The sequence below is a fragment of the Dasypus novemcinctus genome, chromosome 25 (assembly GCF_030445035.2).
Source record: "Dasypus novemcinctus isolate mDasNov1 chromosome 25, mDasNov1.1.hap2, whole genome shotgun sequence".
Taxonomy (NCBI): domain Eukaryota; kingdom Metazoa; phylum Chordata; class Mammalia; order Cingulata; family Dasypodidae; genus Dasypus; species Dasypus novemcinctus.
Genome location: NC_080697.1, coordinates 59,868,626 through 59,892,593, shown reverse-complemented (window position 1 = coordinate 59,892,593; position 23,968 = coordinate 59,868,626). Strand labels below are relative to the sequence as shown.

The following is a 23,968-nucleotide window of genomic DNA, read 5'->3' as shown; positions in this document are numbered from 1 at the left end:
GTACTACATGCAGTGCCCTCCCTAAGAACCTGAGGGGACAAAATGACTACAGCTGTCAATTATCTCATCTCAATGAATGAAAAACGAAGAGGACCTCAGATCGCATTAGGAACACATGCAGAGATCCCAAACATTTCCTCTTTTGGAGATCACTCCTCTCTCTGCCAGACGGCAAGCAACACTCCAACAAAAACCACGTATTTAAACAGGAGTAGGAATGTTTATTGTACATCCCTTTCCAAAGCAGCTGCTCAAAAGAAGGTACTTGTGCAGAAATAAGGAAAGCAGTCTATGTCCAACTAATGAAATCTTTTACTAGCTGATCACTACACAGACTCCAACATTGGGAGCTGCCAGCTGCTGCATAAATACTGTTTTCCAACATCTTCTGAAGGCTAGTAGTTACTTAAATAGATTTTTAAAAGAAAATGAATGCAAAATATTGTAATTATTAGAAGATTATTATAATTAGAGGTTCTGTTCTTTCTTTTTATGCAGGGAACAAAGAGGCTGTGACTGCTGCAAAGAACACCAAGTGCCCTCCTTGGCTGCTTACTGGTCCGGAGGTGATACCGACTTCCGGGTCACAGACCCTGCCTGTAGCACTTCCAATTCCAGCTCTCCCTCAAGTCTCTCGGGCAATTGCCACAGCTCCACTCATTATCTCATGGCACAAAATACAGTGAATTGAAAGAGAAAGAACAAAGGATATTTTTGCCTTCTCAAATACCCCAAATCCACCTTCTGAATCAAAGAATATTTAGTCAAAGTTCCAAAGTAATTTAAAATTAGGTTCCCCGAAAATAGGTATGTGAACATTTATTTTACCAAGAGAAAGGGGGAAAAAAAGAATTTGTTTGCAAAATCTATTCCTCAGCTCCCTCTGTAGTAAGTCCTCAAAAACAGAACTAACTTCTGATTATCCACCTGAAGATGGTTATTTCACTTTGAAAGGGCTATGATTTTAAACCCTGTGAACTATACGCTTCCCTCACCTATCAGACATCTGATACTCAAGGTATAATCATCATACCCCCAAAAATACCGTTCATCAGTCTGTCAACAGTATCAATGGTGCCAATTAACATTTTTCATAATCCATCTTTTTTAACTGTACAAACAGAACAACACAAATACAAATACATAGGTTTGCCAAACTTTATCCTTGTCGAAAAAAGTGAAAGCCTGACCTACATCAAAGCCTGACAAGTCAATGCTAGCTTCTGACCTGTGAGGAAGAGGTGGGCTGCTCCACGCACTGTTCTGGGCGTGTAAAACCACCGTGTAAAACTCATTTTACAAGGATCCCAACCTGTGTTCCAAACGACGTTACCAAACTAACATTACCAACATTGCCCCACACACTTTATAATACCTACAGTGCTTTTACAAGCTATCATATTTCGAAGAAATGAAGACTCTCACTCTCGAAATAACCAACAGGTTTAAATCTTGTTTTGATCTTTACAGCCACCTTAAGATTCGTAAAATGATTATTTACAATTTACAGAATCAGAAACTGAGGTTTAGTTAAGTGGTCTGTCTAATATAATACTGATAAATGAAGAGCTGATATATTTACTATGTCAGAATAAATTCCCCCCAAATAAGCATGGTATTGTTACTTGGAAGGGGAAAAAATGGTTTTTAAATATACTAGCAAACTGGTGTTTTAATTCAGATAGCCCTTTGTTTATGAAAAATATACATTTTTAAAAACCTTATATAAATCCAAGTTTTGCATCAAACTATTTTCCTCCTGATCATTAAGATACAGCCCCGAGGGGCACCTCCCCTCTCCCCCAAATCCAACCTGCCTGGATTTCTAAGGCCCACCAGCAATGAGCACATTTTGATAAAGCTTGCATACCTGTCCTAAAGAAAGCCCGGCCCACGCCCTCCCCTAGACGTCCGCGAGCCTCTAGAGGGGAGGAGGAGGCCCGCTCTGGTCTCCTCCTGTTACTGGGTTTAGGCAGGTGTGGAGCACTGGGCACAGGCCGGCAGCGGCGGCAGCGAGCCGCTGCTGCTGGCATAGCCACGGACTCCAGCTGCCGCGACGGCCACTGTCCGCACGCCCGATGCTGGGTGTGATGGAGAAGGGCAAAGGGCGACTACCCCACAGTGAACGCTGAACGTGGCCCAGACCCGACACCGAGCCTTGTCCAGCCGACCACGGAGCGACCACGGAGCGCTAACTCCCCTTCCGCACCCTGGGAAAGGAAGACTGAAGACCTCGGGAATTCATTCCAAAGGCTCCGCTGACGGCACGAGGGGACCTGAGAGCACGCAGCATCTGCAGGGCTAAAGTACCGTTTCAGGAAGCCCCACCATAATTCCACTTGTTAAAAAGCTGGAGGTTAGGTGGAACAGGCTGCAGAGCTTTCCATATACAGGTCCAGCTACAAAGACTCTTGCTCATCCAAGAGCAAATGCGTAGATTTTCCTATTTCATAACTTTCATTACAGCCTATTTTCAAACACCCGTAATTTCCTTATTTTAGGGTTACCTACACCCACTCAAACTTCAAACAAACTGTCTTCATTTGTTTGAGTCAGACTGACACTGGGCTAACTACAGAAGAGTGTTAACACCTGCTGCGCTAGGGAGAAGAGCACCGGTTAGTGCGCCTCTCCAACCGGTGGCCCAGCCACAAGGCGCCCAGAGGCGACATGCCTGGGGTCCTTCCCAGCGACAAGTGCACACAAGCGACACAGTGTGCTCACCCGCTCCCAAGTCTTTCCCTGCGCCCACCCTCCCTCCCCTGCCACTGCTGGCCGCTCCAGGCCGCTCCAGGACGGCTCGGGCTGCCCTCCGGCATTCGCCCCAAGGGCAAGGGCATGGGCGGCTATCTGGCCCTCCCGGTGGCCGTATTCTCATTTCCTGCACTTTCATCCTATGAGCAGGGAGAAGAGGCCCCAGTCCTGGCAGACCTGCCTCCACATCTGCACAGGGCTGGTCTTCTAGATCCCCGCTGGGGCCTTACTACAATGCTCAGTTTTGCTCACCTATGTTCCCAAAAAGGTTTCTGAAAGTTTGCATAGGACAATCATAGCTATTACAGACATGACAATAAGACTTTCCATTTTCTTGACATTTTTATGCAACATATTAAAAGTGTTAGAGTCGAACAATACCTTCATTCCATCTGCATGCCTAGACAGAGTTCTACCCCAACTTTTGGAAATATGCCTATTTATTCAAGTAATGATGGCTATACCAGAATACGAGAGTCTAAAATTGGGCTTTCCTCATTCTTAGAAGCAAGCTTAGCAACAGCTGAAATTCTTACGCCGAGTCTTCCCTCCGCTCTATTCTCTTCCCTACTGGGGACTCAATCGAATTCCACTCAGCAGACGAACCAAGGATTCTCCTGCCTTTGCCAAGAGAACTCAGGAGCCGCAGAAGGCAACCACGAGGACGATGATCGCTGACATTTACAGCATGAATTATCTCTGCCTGTTTCTACTGGGTATTTAAAATGTTTATTTTAAAATAATGGTAGATTTCTTTACTTTTCAGAAAAGATGCAAAAAAGAAAAAAAAAACCCACAAGGAATTTCCGTATCCCGCATCACAGTTTCCTCCAACACCTGTTTTATACCCCACCCCACTTTCTTTTCTGTGCCGTTTGAGAGCAATCAGTGAGAAATACTTCAGGCAGCATTTTCCTTAACACAGGTAACTTCCTCACACAGGAGATCTACAATCAGGAACTTTATCTCACTTTTAAGACTTTTCAAAGCCCTGGGATGGAGAGAAACAACTTATGACGGAACTATTTTCTTCTTCCACCCATAAAATTTTTGAGTTATATCCAAAACATTCACATATTTTATGTGTATTTCCACAGTTGTGCCATCACCACCACAACCTAATTTTAGAATATTCTGATTACCCCGAAAAGCAACCTCATCCTCAACCGTAACAGCTCTGCCTCCCACCCCACCCAGAGATGGTCGTTATCTGCTTCCTGTCTCCATAGATTTTCCAATCTGGACACTTCAGACAGAGACTCATAAAATGTGTTCCTTTGCCTCCCTTCTGTAATTGAGCACATTGCTTTTTGCTCATCCACACTGTAGCTGTGTCTGCACTTCACTCCTTTTCATTGCTGAATATACGTCACTGCATGGATACACCACCTTTTGCTTATCTGTTCATTTATGGACATCTGGCTTCTTTCCTTCTACAGGACTGGGCAGTGCTGGATGTGTAGTGGTTAATATTTATCCCTTAGTTTCTTACCTATTTTGACATATGTAGTTACTTAGTAAATAAATACTCCATGACTTGGGGTGGGGGGAGCACCAGGCCAGGGTCTCTCAACCTCAGCAGTCACTTCAGGACAGATAATCATCATTGTGTGGTGCTGTCCCATGCGTTACAGCAGCACCCCTTCAGCTGTGACAACCAAAACAATCTTCAGACACTGCCAAACGTCCCCCAGGAGATGAGGGAGGCGTGAGAACACAAAATTGCCCCTGGCTGAGAACTGCTGGTGTTGGTCAAGGACCCGGCACATGTTAAGGCACCGAGACAATAATCCAGGGCATGAGAATGATGGATGTGGTGGAAAAAGCGTCAGAACTTTTCACTACGAAAGGAGGGGCTAGAAAGTATTCCAGAGACCATGAGTCTTCAGATTTTGGGTTTAAAAGTTTGGGGTGTATTCTGCGAACAAAGATGCACCAATGAAGTTCTCTGATGTGGTATTAACAGGTACCAAGCACTAAGATTTGTCAAGAATGTTCTTTGAAGCTGATGTAAAATGGCTAGTTAAGGCCCTTTGGATTTTAAAGGTTGTTGCACAGCAGTTTCTTCATTAACTAAAGAATGGTGAACTTTTTTTGGACAATTTTGTATATGTATACTATATTTCATAATAATTTTTTAAAAGCTCATATAAACATTTTTACTTTTTTGTGCTAGATATTATGGCTTGACTTTTGGACTGCAGAAATTTCTGTATACTTTTATTCTTGAATACAGATTAGTCTGTTTTCTTACGCAAGTATTTATCAATTGTGTAAATAAGTTACTAAGTGACTATAGTTTTCTGTTTCACTTATATAATGAGATTATCTAATAGACACATATTTATATCTGCTTTAACACTGTTACATTTTATTTTGGGAATTTACCTTGAGTACATAAATAAGGTACTTGATATGTATAGAAAGAGGAATGTGAAATATATAATAGAAATACATATACATGTATAATAAAAAATTTACCCAGGTAGAATCTCATCAGTGTCAGGTACAAAAAGCTGCTGGTTAATATATAACATTCACTGAGCACCTACCCTCCACATCAAAGCACTATTCTGAAATGGTACATGTACTAACTCCCTCCCGCCAAGACGGCTCCCTCGTCTGTTATGCTCGCTGTTTCTCGCTTGTCTGCTCACTGTGTTTTTTTCCTTAAGAAGGCACCAGGAACCAAACCAGGGATCTCTGATGTGGGAAGCAGGTGCTCAACTGCTTTGAGCCACCATGCTTCCTCATTTTGTTTTGTTGTTCATTGTCTGCTTGTTGCTTTTGCTCCTTGGGTGCTCATTGCTTTTCTTAGGCAGCACCAGGAACCAAATCCGGGACTTCCCGTGTGGGAGGCGGGTGCTCAACCTCTTGAGCTGCAGCTGCTCCAGCCACATCTGCTCCCCTGTATTAACTTTTTTTTTTTAAAGATTTATTTTAGGTATTTTTCTACCCTTTCCCCCCAATTGTCTGCTCTCTGTGTCCATTCGCTGTGTGTTCTTCTGTGTCCATTTGTGTTATTCAGAGGCACTGGAAAACTGCGTCTCTTTTTTGTTGCATCATTTTGCTGCGTCAGCTCTGTGTGTGCGGTGCCACTCTTGGGCGGGCTGTGCTTTTTTCACGTGGGGTGGCTCTCCTTACAGGGCACACTCCTTGCATGTGGGGCACCCCTAATTGGGGGCGCCCCTGCATGGCATGGCACTCCTTGCACACAGCAGCACTGCACATGGGCCAGGTCACCACACGGGTCAGGAGGCCCTGGGGATCCAACCCTGGACCCTCCACATGGTAGACAGACTATCAGTTGAGCCACATCCGCTTCCCTGTATTAACTCTTAATTCTCAAAATAGCCCTACGAGGTAGTAATATCCTCTTTAAAGCTGTTCTCGATCTGTCAACCCAAAATACCATTTTATACACGAGGAAACTGAGATAGAGAGATGTTGAACAGCCTGCCCAAGGTTACACCAGGGAAGCCAAGCACCGGGGCTCCCGCACGCGTGCTCCCGGCCGCCGCCCGGGGAAGGCAGCGGCAAGCCTCGGGACCACAGGGCAGCCGCGGGAGGGGGGCCTGGGAAAAGCACCCCTGTACTTAAGAAGACCAGGCTTTACGGGCACGGCAGGCTCACACGCCTGGAGCGTGTCCTCTCCAAGCCCGGCATTAGTGGTGCGACTGCATTAGTGCCAGGACTAGCCTCACACCCGACAGTGGTCACACTGCGACGCATAAGTGCAAGTGACTGGTTTTAAAATAATATTTTTAGGTAACACAACTGAGACTGGTCCCCAGTGGACAGTCTAGGTGGAACACTGAAAAAAGGCGTGTCTTGACCTAAACAGGCTAAGCTATGGGTTTGTTTTTTAAATCAGAACAGACTGAATGAGGAAGAGAAAGAGACTGTAAATTTAAGTTGTAGGAAGAAATGAAAATATCTGGAGAATTTGTTCATCGGGTTTTAAAAAAAACTCTTATTCAAGGTAGTATCAAGATTAACTATAACATCAGCTTAAGCAATTCATTTTTTATTTTCTTTTGAGAGGTCTTAAGATCTTTTGGAGAGCACACCCAAGTAGAAAATGGAAAGGGTTATGAATAAGGCTTTTAAAGTCCTGTGGAAGCACTAAACTATCTATGGCAGGATAAGGTTTTAGAAGTGATATTACAGTACTTATTTTGAGCAAGTTCGGACAGGGCCAACCGGTGGCTTTATACAATTTTGCAGTCTGGGCAACAGATCTGGATCCAATAGATGGCCTACTGTGAGGAACCAGAGCAAAAGTAAGCCAGTACCAGGAAACAGAGGTAATTATACTTAAAGTGTTACAATTATATTAGTAAGGTCAACTAGCCAAAAAACGTTCTCTCACACAGTGTCTATTTGACCTACCAGATAGTTTCTGCTAAAGATTTCAGTGTGTGGTTTTTTTTAATGTAGAGTTTTTATTCTAATTACAATTGCATTTTTTTCTCTCAAGTACTAATAGTCTGAAGGGATATTAACTATCTATTACCTACACAGACCACAGATTTTGGCTTTTTGAGGAGAAAAATACAAGAATCCTTATCTTAAGACCCCTGGTACAGGGAAGCGGACTTGGCTCAGTGGTTAGAGCGTCCGTCTACCACATGGGAGGTCCACGGTTCAAACCTCAGGCCTCCCTGACCCGTGTGGAGCTGGCCATGCGCAGTGCTGATGCGCACAAGGAGTGCCCTGCCATGCAGGGGTGTCCCCCGCGTGGGGGAGCCCCACGCTCAAGGAGTGCGCCCCGTAAGGAGAGCCGCCCAGCGCAAAAGAAAGTGCAGCCTGCCCAGGAATGGCGCCGCCCACACTTCCCCACACTTCCCGTGCAGCTGACGACAACAGAAGCAGACAAAGAAACAAGACGCAGCAAAGAGACACAGAGAACATTAAATAAATAAATAAATCTTTAAAAAAAAAAAAAAAGATCCCTGGTACAGACTCAACTGGTGGTGCTATGCAGAGGAACTCCAGTTATTACATAGCCTCAAAATAAATATATATATTTATTACTTTAATGTTGTAGCAATCTAATTTTTAAAAGCCAATTAAAAATGCCAGAAAATATAACCCAAACTAGTATTATAAGAGTTGACCCTTAAAAGTTTCAATACTGGAGGTATAGGTCCCTACTGTTAAAACATTTTATGGATTTTTGTAAGAACTTATAAAATATATTGTCATGTTTTGTTTGACATTTTAGTTCCAATTTTATATTGATCATCTGTAGATATTTTAATACCCTTAATAAGGAATTTTCAGATTTTAGTACCCCCCCCCTCAGGGTTAGCACACAAGCCAAACAACACTGAACAAGTTACAAGAATATAAAGTTTCGTTTTGGTATGAATTTACAAATTTCGTATATTTTTAAAGTTACATATATGATGGTATGTACAACTAATACATGAGAAACAAGGAATCATTTTGGGGGCTAAGGCCCAACAATAAGATCCTTCCAGTATGGGATATAGTTTTGTCAGAGTTAGATCAGCTGTAGTCACAAAATAAGGGTCCCAAGCTGTCCTCAACCATATGAATTATTTTTTTAAGATGTGAAACATTAAAGCACCTTACATATGGTACAACACCACCTTTACTTAGTTTATAAAGTCCACATTTACCTCAAATGAATTTCATCTGGAGAAGAAAAGTTATTTAACACCCTACCTGTATTGTTACACTATATTTTAATTTCTTATATTTAGTAAAGATCACACTTAAAATGATTAAAGTTAGACATTATTTTTAACAGTTCATTTACATAATGATTTGTTTTACCTAACCAATTAAAATAGGGGTCGGCCCATACCGCCCTCCCTCTAAGAGGGGTCTTTACAATTTTAAAGGGTACTAAGTAACAGAGGCCTTATGTGGCCCACAAATCCTAAAATATTTCTTTGCAGAAGAAGTTTGCTGACCCTTAAATTAAAACATAAATCCACTGTGATGAAAATGAGAGCCACTGAGGGTGCACTTTGAATTTAGTGCACAAAGTATGGGAATGTATGACACTGTGAGTCCTGTGGTGGAAGACGGAATTGGTTAACAGAACATGAGAACACTCTCTCATGTACTCTAACAGGTATATAATACAAATAGTGGATATTAATAATCAGGCGAGGCAGGGGAAAATACACCAAATGTAAGATATGGACTATAGCTGTAGTAATATTTTGACGATGCTCTTACATAGCCTGTAACAAATGTTTCTGAACAATACAAGGTGCCAGTGGTGGGGGATGAACGGTAGCTCTGTACCAAGACACGCATGTTTCCTAAGTTCACCACTTTCACTATGTATGTATTATTTAAGTATGTCCATATATTAATGACATACTTCTATAAAATTTTTTAAAATAAAAATATTTAGGTCACATTACATTACGTAAATATATATGTGAATGTAATAGAGGGTCTCATTAAAAAACAAAAAATTAAAATCAAATAAAAAAGCAAATCCAAGTATGAAAGAGAAACTGCCTCTTGAACACTTAAAGCAATATAATTTTACTTAGATATATATAATCCACCCCCTCCCCCCCCGGCCGGCAGCACCCCTTAATCTGGAGGGTATAAGACCTAAGTACAGGAATTTCTTTCTTTCTGAATCTCTGTCCACCAAAATTAAAGGCCCCCTCCCATACTCCAAGGCTGCAGCCCACGCACAGGCTCCATTCCCACACGCCCCTGATGGAGGGCCGGGCGCGGCCGGCTCCTCATTCATGACCACACGCCCCTGATGGAGGCACTGGTGCGCCGCCGGCTCCTCATTCATGACCTTAGGCCCGTGATGGCGGGATGGGGCGTGGCTGGTTCCTGAGGAAAGAGGGTGGGCAGAGCGGTGTGCCCCCTCCAAGCAGTATGCTTTCTCCGTAGTCCCTTTCCCTCCACTGGCTGGACGCTGGTACGTCGAAGTCACGCTTGGTCACCCGCCATCAGGCCATACCCACAGAAAGTGCACTTCTACTGTGGTAAGCCACTGAAACCGTTACTTCAGTTTTCGAGGAGACAAGCATTAACAGCCACTCAACGTATGCGCTGCCGTTTTGCTGGCTCTCACGTGTAACTAACTTCTACTTAAACTGGAAGTTCTCCCAATCATCCTTTAAAAAAAAAAACTATGAAAACAGATTGTTTATATTGCAGAAAGCAGTCTGTTTATTCTACCCATCAGTCTTTTCCTTGACAACAGACTACTGTTGCTCTTTTTTTTTGTTTACTGTACCCTCATAAGAATTTTAATTTAAAATCTCACTACTAATCACATTTCAAATGAAACAAAATTATAAGCCATTCCTGATAGTTCAAGTGCTGATACAGCATAGACACATTATTACAGTCCATCCAATGACTATGTTCCAGAAGCAGAAATTTACAAGTGGATTAAAACAGCCCTTCTTCAATTCATTATTATGTACAAGGGCAAAAAAAGCATGAGAAAAGTAACAAATTTCACTTGACCTTGAAACGCTGTATCTCCAAAACTAGAACTTCCCAAAAGTTAGAACCTTGACATCTCCAAGAGCTGCATCTTGACATTACCAAATTAAAAAATGTCAGTTACGCCACCATGCAGTTTCTGTCACATGGCTTCCTTCACACACGAGTGGCACAAATGGGAAAGACAGCAGTAATGGCAGATCATAAGTGATTTTTCCCAACATGTTAATGTTTTGAAGTTATCAAGGACAAGATTTTTTCGCAAATGAGTTAGACTTAGCAAAAAACATGAAAACTTTATGAAAAATGCTGAAAATCTTACCAAAGTACCTTCCTTTTGTGCAACTAACACCTGGTTTAGTTGCTTCAGTCTCTGTCCTGCTTTGCACTACCTTATAATCTACCTCGTGATGTGGGTGCGGGTAAAGGCTACACCCCGGGGGCTTCAGTTTTTGGTGAAACTGGTTAGAAGTGAATATAAACAAGCACCCACATACCAAAGAAGAAAGAGCAGGTCCCAGGATAAGGGAGAGCCCGTAGAGTCACCTGACCATGCTGCGCAGCGCCAAGCCAAGAGAAGTTACAGGTGCCGATACTCTCCTGGTGCTCTCGTCACAACGGCTCAGAGTTTTAAGTCATCCCGCCTCAACCCTGGCTTTCCAAGCCTTGTTACTTTCAGTGTGTGATTTTGCAGAATCAAGAGTTCTTTTAGGAAGGTATACATCACATTACACTAGATTTGCGTGTACCTCTGAGACAGTGAGTTGCAAATGCCACACAATAAGCTAAATGACACACTCCTGCCTCATAGGACCCCTTCAAAATCCCATAACATAGTCTGAAAAATATCACCTCATTTAATCACAAAAGCCTGAGGAGATACACATCACTCCTCTTCCCAAAAATTACACCTCAAAAACCATCTAAAAAATATCATGTGGCCTTACTTACTCAACTCTAAAGATACCCACGAACACTACAAACCTACTCTGATTTTCCAAATTTACAATGTAACTGTTTTTAACTCCAGCTTCATTTTGATAACTTTTGTTGAAGCTGCAAACTGAGTAATGAATCCTTCATGTTGCCTCTTTTTCCAATCCAAAGATACCATCACCCAAGAGATCAAAGCAAAAACACTTGAGTCTTTAATTTTTGAATATATAACTTCTTTATTGGAAAAAATAATTTTTTTTCCAGAGGTAGCAGTGATACAAACTACAGAAGGCAAAATGGCGAACATCCTCAAATTATGGGGTTATCTGTAACAATTTAGTTGAATACTCAAAAAAGCTGCATTTCTCATGACCGAGCAAAATGACAAATTTGAATTTTTACTCATTTTGATCCAGAATCATAGATTAGCGTAGCATTCTACCCACGCTGTACCATGCATCCCAATATACCACATCTCACCTCTGCCAGCCATTTCCTCTCTTAGGATTTCTGACCCCGAGGTTCCTGTTACAAGGCTCTTTGATTACCGAAGCACCATTGCCACAACATATTCCTAGACGGAGCGCCAAGGGACGAGTTCATTATTTTGGGTGCATTAGATTTTAGGTGTGCTTGCTGGTCCTCTATACTAATATCTTACCACCAGGGGTAATAAAGTAAGGCATTGCACGACCCTTTCCCATTCCATGCCCAGCTAGCTCTCCCATGAACCTATCAGGCAAACTTTAGTTCAGTCATTTGTCTTCTCTGCCTCCTCCACTGCTCTCTAGATACTCATTAAATACCTATTAGGTCACTTCTCCCTTTTCATTCACCAGTTTCTTTTTTAGGAAACCTATCCTTGGCATTGATTTCAATGAATGTAACATTTCTGAAAATCTGAGACATTAATTCACTCTGGATTAAATATCCATTTTCCCAACACAATAAAGTGTAGAATCTGGCACTTCTGACCACCAACAGTGACAATTCATTATCATAATAATGACCTTGAAGGACTTCAAACTTTCAGAAGTTTCTGAATAGTTTTAATGCTAAGTGTCTACAGCATTCTAAATCTTAAGCACTGTATACGGCAACACCACTTATTTGATTAATACACACTTTTCTCCAGCCCATTCTTGCTAGGAATAAGGTTTGATCATAGATTCTTCAAATTCTGGTGTTTCATTAAAATCACCTGCCAATCTGATAGACAGCATGCTTAAATTTACAAAAACAAACTCCCAAGTGCTTCTGCCACACACTCCTCCTTGAGAAACTATCAGCATGAGTATGGGCGGACATCACCACGAACTGCAGTTCTCACCCTGTGTGTGCACTGCTTGGGGAACTTGTGAAAACACAAGCTTTAGAAACACACAGACTCTAAGTCACACCAAGCCTATTAGGCCTACCTATTACAGCGGTACCCGAACAGCTGGCTCTCCAGGAGATGCCTACACATGGCCAAGGTTTGGCAACGACTGCCTTACGACCTTCAGGCTAGGGCTGCTGCTGCCAGTGTCGCCAGGTCAGCACAGAGCCACACGCGGGCATGGCATTCAGTAGACCCTGCAGGGATTAACAGCGGCCAAGAGGGTGCTGTCCGCCCTCTACGCTCCTTCCCGCGATGCTGCGATCACAGTACTGGGGGGTCCAGTGATTCTGAGAAGGGCCTGGGGTGAAGCCCTGAAAACGCTTTCCTAAGGAGGAGCCTGCCGCCCTGCTCTGCTGCCTGAAGAGCCGCCTCATCATTACATGAGAGCTGATGCAGGAAACAGCAAGATCTGTCTCGAAACCTTCCTCCACCACTTACCAGTGACTTACCAGGTGACTCAGTAACTGAGTAATCCATTTCTTTTATCTGTAAGACGGGCACGAAAAACTTGTGAAAATTAAATGAGACAATACACATAAAAACAAAATTTTCAATAGTGTTTTCTTTCCTCTCAGTAACTTCTCCCTGCCCCTGCCACTGTCCTTCAATTTTAGTCATTCGCTCAATGCTCTAACAAACTATGTGCTTCTTTTAGCGCTTACCTCATTTTATTGTAATAATTACGTACATGTCCTCTGACACCAAACAAGGAACCAGGAGACAAATGAAGACTCCTTGTTCCTCCAAAATGTGCATAAAGCTCACACTCAACTGTTTACTGACAAGCCATTTGGATCCACCAGTGCCTACATTCATAGCAACTTCTCTGGACAGATTCTTTTCACTAAGGACCCAGTTCCTCAGAGCAGCGGCTCTCAAAGAAAGGCAAAAATCGTTCAGAAGACTTGTTTAAAATACAAATCCCACTGCCCACCAACTACAGAGTAGGTAACTGATTAAGGAAGGGTTGCAATGGCTGCTGAAACCATTCCGTTGTTAGGAAATAAGACATTCACAACTTGCCAAAGTATTACCCTACGAATTACTAACTGTAAAGGGTAAAAAGCACCTATATACGGAGAAACCTTGCAGTCACAACTTCAACTAAGAGAGAACACTTTAGAAAGCAGGGCTTTGACAAAACCATTAAGCCTGAGTACAATCAAGCTCTTAGAACCGACTTCAAGTTTATCAGAAAGACAGAAGACAAACACCGGATGAAACAATCATGCAATCCAGAATATCTAACACAGAAGAGAACTGATCTGAACTCTGTAAATAAGGAAATTGTGCTAGATTTTTAAAAAGCATAAATGCAGCGATGAACCTGGATTAAATTCCTGTTTGGAAGGAGAAAAAAACTATAAAAGACATTCTTCAGAACTGGGCAAATTTAAAAAATGAAAGAGATATTAGGTGATTTTATGGAATTATTGTTAATCCTCCAAATTGTGATAACGGTACAGTAGTTATGCAGAATTATTCTAATTATTTAGTATTTGAGGTGAAATATTTAGCCCTGAAGCATTATGATGCATGTAAAAAAATAAATACACAAAGCAATAACGCTATGTTAGCAATTATTGAACCCAGATGAAGGTGACAGGTGTTCATTTTACTTCTCTGTATGTTTACAAACTGCCATAATAAAAACTGAGCAAAATTTAACATTCCCTGGCCCAAATGCCCGGGGTCTGATTCAGTAAGTCTGCAGCGAGACCCACATCAGCTTTTTAACAAGCTCCGTGGGCTATGTGATACAGGAGGTTCTTAGAGCACGCTCTAAGCCAGGGTTTCCAAACCTTTCAGGGTCCGCAGACCCCTCACTAAGTCCAGACTAGACTATGTATTATTTAGTTTCTCACGCCCGCACCAACACGTTTTTCATTTCGGTTCAAGCTCACGGCTCTGCAGCAGCAGGGCTGAGGGGAGCGGGCGCCTGCTGGCGGGCAAGGCTGGGTCTCCGGGTGCCCGCACTGGCTTGCCCGGCTCCCTGTCCCTGGGCTTCAGCTGCCTCGCCTGGAGTCAAGATGGTGAAAGGCAAAGTTTCTGTCTTACGTGCCCGGCTGCTGGAGAGTATCTGGCCCGCGTAAATAAAAAAATACCAGCTCTACCCAATTCCAGGAGTGCTGTGCAGAAAACTGTTTTGTTGGCCTTTCTGTGAAGTGAAGATTTAAACTCTTCCTGGAAATGAGTGGTGAGCACACAGCTCAAACTCTATAAAATAACCAAGATACAACAGAGAGAGCTTCTTTCCCTCAAAAAGACAAAATTCTTACATTCACAACATAAATTATTCTTAAAACCACTTGTTTGATTTTTCAAGATAAAAGGGATACCACCACAAAAGAGAAAACTTTTTTTGGCAATATGCAAAGTATCTTGGGGTACTGTGGCCTTAAGTTCACTAATATACCTAGATCTAAGCACATCAGACATACAGAAAAGAAAAACCGAAGGTTGAATTTTATGTAGCTATGTACTAATGCCACTGTAACAATACACACTGAATCCTTCAAGCAAACTCCATCTTCCCCAAATCGTAACTTATGCAAAAAGGATCCATACCTTAATCTAACAAGTCAAATCACAGATCTCTTAGAACAGTTCACAAAAGACATGGAGGCAATCATTAAAAAAAAAAAAAAATTACTAACAGCACTAACTTTCCAAAGTTAAAGAACACAAATCAAACAGCAAACTGTAGTAGGTGATTCTGAGGTTCTTCCCCAACAAAGAATTAATCTTGTCAAATAATTGAGAAAAACCTCCAAAATATATGGTTTAAAGAGTAAAATGTATTAAACAAAAGTATGTGCATCGCTTTAACTCACTCGAACAATAAATTTAAAACAGATCATTATAAAAGATCACTTTATAATACAGTTTAATTTTAGGTGAAACTGTGAATTCACAAAATTATCAGCATAGAAAATTCTCAAGAATTCTAATCTGCCATGAATTTTAACATGAGTAGTGAGGTTTAAAAATACACCCTACACGTAGCAAAGCAACTAAAAATAATCCAACTTTTATGTAATAAAATAACACATGCTAGGAAAAAGAACTCTGCCTTTCAAAACAATTCCTAGGAAACTCATACACTTTCTAAAAATATTTTAATTGTTCAAAACGGAGCCTGAAATTCCTTAACAGTCCTGTCTTCAGAGTGCTAATATCTGTAGCATAATGAACTTTTTAAAATCAAATTTAACTCCTTATTTAATAAACATGCGAGGAAACTGTGTTAGAAGTTGTTTATAACTTGTCTAACCGTAAACATCTAATAAATTGCAGCGCACAGTATAAATGTAATTTCTTAGCTCCAATGTTCCCCTGCAAACCAAGCTGTCCTATGCCTTTTAAAAAAAATAACTTCAATAGTGGCAAATAATGGATTGTCATTCAACAGTCAAAAGTCATTAAACGTTTTAAATTAGACTATACTTTTATGATTTTTTTAAAAGACAAGTTATAACTTTCTGAGCTAAATAAGCAATCTAGAATTTCTGGTTTAGAAGAAACTAGGTAAACAGAACATCATGGGGAGTAAACTAAATTCTGAGTTTACAAAGCACGCTGTAAGCAAACCATCCCATGGTGAGAACGGCAGTACTCGAGACAGGTGATTTATTTTTGTATTCCCCAGAATCTTTCCAATTTTTCTAACAGTCCAGAATTTATCCACTGCATAGCCTGTCTGGTTGACCCATGGACAAAGTTTGCGACATCAAAGCCAATGCTGTTAAAAGATGGACATGAACTAGCTGCAATTTTTGACATCTGCCTATTAGATTTCAGGAATGCTAGACTTCTGTAACACTGATTTTACATGTTTTGTTTCTGAATCATTCTGAAAATACTATGTTTCATCACTGAATGTGATTTTACTCATATTTATGATATTTCTATCATCTTCCCTTGAAAATTCACCTAAATGTTCTAACTGAACGTTCTTACTCAAAAATGTAAATCATCTTCAGGGAAGCTCTGTTCGTATTCACTCTCCTATAAACGGCATCTCTTTAAGTTTAACTCTTCTACCCTAACAGCTAATCATGTGTACCCGTGGTTTTTCCAGGTATTAGGAGAAAAGTATAAGCAGATGAGTCACGTCGATGTGGTTAAATGTATCAATCTTTTCCGTGATGGTATCAAAGGGTCTTGCCCATTGCAAAATTATACGGTCGTTATCTTACCTTTTTTCTTGTGTTTTCAGAAATCACTTTTTAATAGTGTATGGTATGTGAATATATTTCAATAAAACTGCTTTTTTAAAAAACCATTAATCTTTCTAGAATTTTTGCTTGATTGTTAAAGGTAGAGATCTATTTTTCCCCCAAGTGGCTGGTCAACTGCCCCAGTATCATTTATTTATTTAACAATGCTTTTTGCATTCACTGATTAAGAAATGCCACCTTTTATGTACTAAACTCCCACAAACATATCAATTTATTTTTCTGGACTCTTTTACTCTGCTTCACTACCTGTTTGCTTATTCCTCTGCCAGCACCACACTGCTTGAATTACTGCCACTTTATAGCACATCTGCTTTCTGACGAGTCTCAGAAACTTTTTTTTTTCCTAGTTTTTTTTGGCTACTCAAACATATTTACTTTTCTCAGATAAGGATTTCCCCTCAAAAAACCCTGTTGTGTTTCTTTCTAACCAGAAGTCCATTAAAATGCAAAAGCGAAAAGGAAAAAAAGATTAATTTTACAATACTGAGATTGCCACCAGTAATAAAACATGACTGTGCCTTACACACACACAGACATACAACTTTTATCAATGTGACCATGCCTGATATCCTGGCCCCGCAGGGATGAATTTCCTTATTGAAAGGTAACATTTCCATTCTCAAATCAAACTTTTCAAGCTAGAGGGGAATTACAGATCACTTGGTCCGGCCCCTCCTTTAATTACCGCAAGCCTTCTTAAGGGAATCACTTCAACATTAAACAGATGACACCTCTTACAAGCAACAGAGTCATAAAATATTATTTATATCACACAAAAGGCAAAGAAGTGAAATACGTTTGTCTAAGACTGCCTTGAATTTGGAGATGCTTTTTAGAATGAGATTCATCCTGGGACTCAAAGAAACAGAAGCACTGAGTACCTAAGAGCATACGCGCGATAGCGCCACAGCTCCGACGGCGCTCGTACACATTTCCAGGGTAAAGCGGTTTTATTATGGTGCTGCTCAGAACTAAACCTCACCAAATCACTTCTTTCCCAACAGGTCCGTCTTACTTATTAAGAACACAAATCCATTAATCTCCAAATGAAGGAAGCCTGAAACCTAGCTCTAAAAGTGTTCTAACCTTGGCTGCCCAGCGATCACTGTGCAGCTTCCACAAGCCCAGCGGTCCCGGCCCTGCGCAGGGCTTCTCTGCAGCACGCCCAGCAATGCTCGCTGGCTTTTCTAGGTGTTGAAAGCTGCCCACAGTACAGCCTATGCTCAGCCAGAGCTGAGAGCCCTATCCTAAAGGAAGTCCCATAACACACTACGTACCCCTACGTATCAGGATGGGAGGGGGCACTAAAAAACAGGCTGCTCCTTCACCACCAGCAGCATTTGCTAATTACATGAGGAGCTATATAACCTGCATTATACCAAACAGAAAAAAGTAAATAAAAACAGAGAGGACAGTAAATAGATTAATCATAGCATCACCATATCAGACGAAATTTTAAGGAACTGTTGCTTCTTGACAGAAGAGAAATGCCAAGACACTAAGCACTCCCCAAAGGTAGCACAAAACCAAAACCATACTACACCGAAGGAAAACATTCCACACAATGACGGCTGTGCCCACTATGTGGAACTGCTCCTAACGTCACACCCTCCAAGAACCCGAGCGCGCTCTCTAGGCACACACTTCTCTCAGCTGAAGCGCGGCTGGCCCCCAGCCCTCCCTGGGGAAGGCACCTGAAAGGGCACACAGCGGCGTGGAGGCTGCGCTCCCAGCCACTGGCCAGGGCAGGCCCCGATCCCACCCGAGAGCACTGCAGGAGGCAGCGCCAGAAACCACACCATTCTACAGGGTACTCTGCCACGCTCCACTTTTGGCCCTGCTGAAAATATTTTCTTCCATTCTTGACAGAAAAGGCAACACACATATAAGTGAAACCAAATTTTCTTAAATTAACACAGTACTTTTTCCAAACAAAAGTCAAGTAATTTTGCATTATTAAGAGAAAATAAAGGCAAGTAAAGAGAGATATTCATGATTTAACGAATCACTTTTGACAATGTACAAAGTCACCTGATTTAATTCCGAGACCTTAACCTTTATGTCATGTGACTACATGAACTAGCAAAACTTCCTAGCACACGATTAAGGGAACAACTGCAACCCCAAAAGATCTGCAGTAAAAACTGAGATGATGTGTGTTTACACACATGAAAAGGAACTGTCTGCCAAGAGATCCAAACAAGAAAAGCCTAAAATCCTGCCGCAAAGCAAATGCGTGTGAATGGCTTTAATACAAGTAAACTGCCTGCCAGGTGTTCAGAGAGCGGGCGAGCTCCACGAGGGGCTCAAGCAAAACCAGCTACTGCAAAAAGCAAGACAAACCTTTACTTTGCAGTATAGCTAGATTTAATTAATGTTTTTTAATGATTTAAATACTTCACGAAACACTTAGAAATACAACCTAATCTTGAAAACAAAATAAAAAATTCAGACCATAGTAAAATCTCAGCATTTTAAAAATGAATACATACGCACCACTGCAGATATTAAAACTAAGGTGAAGATCAGGAAAAATACCATGAAGAGCTAAATTTAAGTATACTTAAAACACACTTTTCAGTTTGTCCCACCATACAATTACGGCTTAGGTGAATGGGAGGCAAGTATGATGCTTTAAAAAATTTTAAGCTCAACTCCAATTTCATTATATCCCAAAAGTTGAAACAATTCTTCTCAAGAATTTTAACGTAAAACCAACATATTTATGCAGATAGGTGATTTAGGTTCACTCACCAGGAACTCAGTTATTTTTAAAATGCTGTCAAATTTTACTAGAATTCCAAAATCTCCCTCTTCCTCAGACTTTTTCAGTCCCTCTTGTCCTTCACTCCTTTGCATCTTACCTACCTGCAAGACCGAAAAAAGATTTCCCTGATACTAAACACACTGCTTCTGATTCTGTTTGGATTTGGGCATTTGGGGGTAATTCAAATTCAAAACATATTCCAAATTTTTATTGTAACCTAAGCTACGGTCAAAGTAGGAAAAGTTAACCTGATTGCTTTTTTTTTTTTGAAATGTTATAGCCCTCTTATAAACTTACCTGCAGGAAATAAATTACCTGCACACAAGTGTAACTAGAAAAAAAGTGCTTAGTTAAATCAAGAACCACTGCTGAATTTGCATGTAAATTCAGGAAGACAAAGTTCTTGCATTCTTTTGCATTATTTGACTTAACTCAATTCCACGCTTTCTGAAACATTTTTACTTAAAATTCCGGGTAAAGATCTGGATAAACTCTTCCAATGACAAAGAACCTTTTCCGTTAACGGATATACTGGTGCCTAAAAACCTCCCTCTAGGTGGAGGGCTCTCCCCCACCTGGCCGCCTGCACTAAGACTCCCTCCTACCCCAGCTCTCCCCGCAGCCAGGAAGCAGGTGGACGGGAAGGCCCAGCGCGCTCCCACCCAGGTGTGCAGGGTCGGCCTTCCTGGGGCCCGGGAGAGTCAGGGCGACAACGTCCGCAGGTGGCCCTGCGGGCTCCCGGGAGGGACCGGGGCTGCGCGGCCGACCCTAGGCTCGCCCGAGCCCAGAGCGCGCCCGCGCCGCCGGGAGGCCGAGGGCTGCACGGGCAGGTGTCGGGGGCCGCAGCACACGCTCCCGCTCGCCCCGCGCCGCACAGCCTCACCTGTCCTAAGGAAAGGGCACGTCGAAGCCAGCCGAGGGCAGGCCCCGCGGCGGCGGGCGGCCGGGAGGCGCGGGCAGGGGCCGCGGCGGCGGCGGGAGGGGGCGTGGACAGCCGGGCGCGCGGCGAGGCGGCGGGCTCTCCACGGGGCCGCGCGCGGGCCACTGCGGAGCCGGGAGCGGCGGCGACACGTCGCGCCGGGGCGCGACACCGAGCGCAAGCTGGCGGGGAGCGGGAGCCCCCCAGGGCCCGCGGGGGTCGGGAGGGCGCGTGGACGCCGCTACCTCGGCCTGTAGGGCACAGGGGCGCTCGGGATGCAGCGCGGCGGCGGCGGCGGGGTCCGGGCGGCGGGGACGCGGGGACGCGGGGCGGCGCGGCCCGCCAGGGCAGGTGGTCCCCGACCCGCGCGGCTGCGGGCCCAAAGGCGTGGCCGGGCCGGCCGGCACGCGCGTCCGGAGACGCCGGGGATGCGCCCGCACCACCGGCCTCGCCGCGCCAAAGGCGCGCCCGGCGGACCTCGGCGGGGACCCCGAGGGCAGAGGCACCCGGGACCGAACGTCGCTGAGCCGGGCGCCTCAGGGCAGGACAGAACCCCCCCCCCCAAGGCAGGGCGACCCCCGAGGGCAGAGCGACCCCCAGAGCAGAGCGCCCCCAGCCAGGGCGCGCCAGCATACGCTGCGCCCCCCAGCAGGGCGCTCCCCGGGCAGGGCACCCCGGGGCAGGGAGCATCCCCGGCAGAGCGCACCCGGAGGAGAGCAGCTCCAGCAGAGCGCCCCGGCAGGGCGCCCCCCGAGGAGTGTAGCACCCCGCGGCAGGGCGCCCCCCGAACAGGGCAGCATCCCCCGGCAGGGCGCCCCCCGAACAGGGCAGAATCCCCCGGCAGGGCGCCCCCCGAGGAGGGCAGAACCCCCCGGCAGGGCGCCCGGGGGCAGGCGGCGCCCCCGGCAGGACGCCCCCCCCGAGCCGGGCAGCACCCCCCCCCCCCCCGGCCCGCGCCCGGCCCCCGCCCGCCGGCCCGCGCTTACCTCCACACCTGCCCCATCTGCAGCAGGTGGATGACGGACTGCCAGACCCACACGGACAGGCGGCACAGGCGCTGCGCCCCCGGCGTGGCCGAGGGCCCGCGGGCGCGCGCGGCGCCCAGCATGGGGGGGCCCCGGCTGCTGAGGCCCTCCACGGCGCCCAGCCCGCCGCCCGTGTAGTCCTGCACGAACCAGCGGAAGCTCAGGCTCTGCACCAGCAGCGACGGCACGAGCACGAAGGCCAGCGTCAGCGCCGACAGGCCGTGGTCGCCGCGGCGGTAGTAGTCGAGCGCCAGCCACAGGTCGGTGCCCACGTCCCCGAAGAAGACGAGCAGCGCCAGCACGATCCACAGGCAGTCGAGCCACGGGCGCTGGCCCGGCGCGGGCGGCGGCGGCGCGGCGCGGCGCGGCCCGGCGGGCGGCTGCAGCGGCTGGTCCCCGCCGTCGGCGGCCGCGGCGCTGCGGCGGGGCGCCCGGCCGAGCAGCGCGCGCAGGCAGGCGGAGCGGCAGCCCCAGTAGCACGAGGAGCTGTTGCAGCAGTGGCAGATGTGCAGCGAGCTGCTCTCGCCCGGCTCGTCGGCGCCGCGGCCGCCCGCCTCCCCGTCCTCCTCGCCGCCGCCCACCGCCTCGTCCAGGTTGTGCAGCTGGGCGAAGCCCACCCCCGCGCCGCCGCCATCGGACTTGGCCGCCATCTTGCCTGGCTGCCCGGCGCCGCGCGGGGGGAGGGCGGCGGGGGGGGGGCGGAGGCCGCACCGGGCGGGGGGCCGCGGCCGCGGCGGGGGCGGGGCGGAAGCGGGGGCGCGGGGGGGGGCGGGGGGCGGCCCGGGCGGCCTCCGCTTCCGGGCGGCCGCGTCACTTCCGGCCGGGCCCCCCAATCGCGCGGCGCCCGCCGCTGCCCGGCCCGGCCCTCGCGGCCAAGATGGCCGCCCGCCGGCGCCTCAGCTGCGGGGCGGGGGGCCGGGGGGTTCGCCCCGCCACGGCTCCCCTTCCCCTCTTCCGTTGACCCCGAAACCCATCAGGTTGACCCCTCGGCGTCTCAGAAGGGCGCCGGGCCGAGAGGGGCGGCCCCAAGTGGTCCCTGGAGGGGGCAGTGCCAGGCGTCCGGGGGTCCCCTTCCGCAGCGTCGCGGCGGCCGGCCTTCCTCGCGGAGCAACGCCCCCTGACAGCCTCCCGGCCGCGGGCGGCGGGGCGGGGCCTCGGGGGGAAGGGGCGGAGCCGGCGCCGAGCAGGTGATCGCGCGTCACTTCCGGGAGATGGGATGACCTCATTGTGTGCTTAGACGGCCCCCCCCAGAATGGCTGGGGCTCACCTCTGGGGCTGGCTCTTGGCTTTTCTTCTTTCAAAATTTCCCTCATTTCCTCCTCTGACTTGGAGGGTCTTATAAAAATCGCACCCATCAGTTTAGGTTCCCACAGACAACCTCCTGACGCTCAGCTCTCCCTGGACTCCTCTGCTCTTTTACCTCTGCTGACTGCCTCATCCCGTCACTGACCCCCGTCGTCTTTTGTGATGAAGTTTCCACCAGCCATTCCCTGAAGGAAACGCCAGGCTCCAGTTAAGAACTAGCCTGGTAGTGTCTGGGATGTTGGAGCAAGGACTGATTCGGCATATGATGACCTTGAGTATACTTTCCTCACTACCGGAACATATTTCCACCAACTTTTTTTTTCTTAAAGAATGTCATTTTCCAAAGGCTGTGACCTTCACTTGGGAAATGCGGAGCTAGCCAGGAGTTAAGCTCCGCCACTTCCTTGTTGAGGCTCTTCGAATGTGGGAAGATTGCCTTTTAGAAAAGTTTCGGTGCTGCAGCTCTGTCAACAAACGTGGCCTCAAATGAGTGAAAATATTGTCAATGTGCTATATCATTAAGAGAAACGCAGGGCACACTACCCAAAGTTAGCTAACAAATTACAAAAGTGAAGCCACACTGAATGGATTTGAATTACAATGATCCTCCCGTGAATGCATATTTGAAGCCACGTGGAAGAATCTACATGGTCACACTTGTTATTGATCAGGTGAAATGAACCTTTTTTAGACTTTGAAAAGGGAAAGGAAAAAAAAACACCTGGATTTTCTCACCGACTTGACTAGATTTTTGTACTCATTTTTCTGGTTCTGTCTCTGCTCCCGTCAGTAAAGTTTTCTAATAATGCCAGGAGCTTTCTTCGGAATGCTTAGAGGACAAATTAGACAGTATTTGTATGGCATTGAGCTTCCATGGAAGAAATGTATCAGTTTTGTTAGTTTGCTGTGGGTGATATTGAACACTACAGTACCTGGTTAAATGTTGGGAGTGACAGCGCAAGACCTGGAAACCACTTGTTTTTTTAGAACACAATTTTTAAGGTGTATATATGCCAGCGTAAAACCTTTAAAGACTTTTGAGAGTACCCATAAAGAATTTTTACTCCAGCTAATTCCATGGGGAAGAAAAGTGATTACAAAATCAACATACTGGACCCTTTTATTTCAAACTATGGTTTAAGCCTCTAAATCCTGTGGTAATAAAAACTACAG

General features: G+C 45.5%; 1 protein-coding gene across 1 annotated transcript in view; it reads right to left on the bottom strand.

Annotated features, from left to right (window-relative positions):
• Positions 1 to 22,179, bottom strand: part of XKR6 (XK related 6) — a 307,438-nt gene extending 285,259 nt beyond the window's left edge. The window contains exon 1 of the mRNA XM_071211859.1: positions 21,452 to 22,179. Within this exon, the coding sequence (XP_071067960.1) occupies positions 21,452 to 22,140 (689 nt within the window). The 5' untranslated portion in view covers positions 22,141 to 22,179. The remainder of the gene's footprint in view (positions 1 to 21,451) is intronic.
• Between the last annotated feature and the right edge of the window lie 1,789 nt (positions 22,180 to 23,968).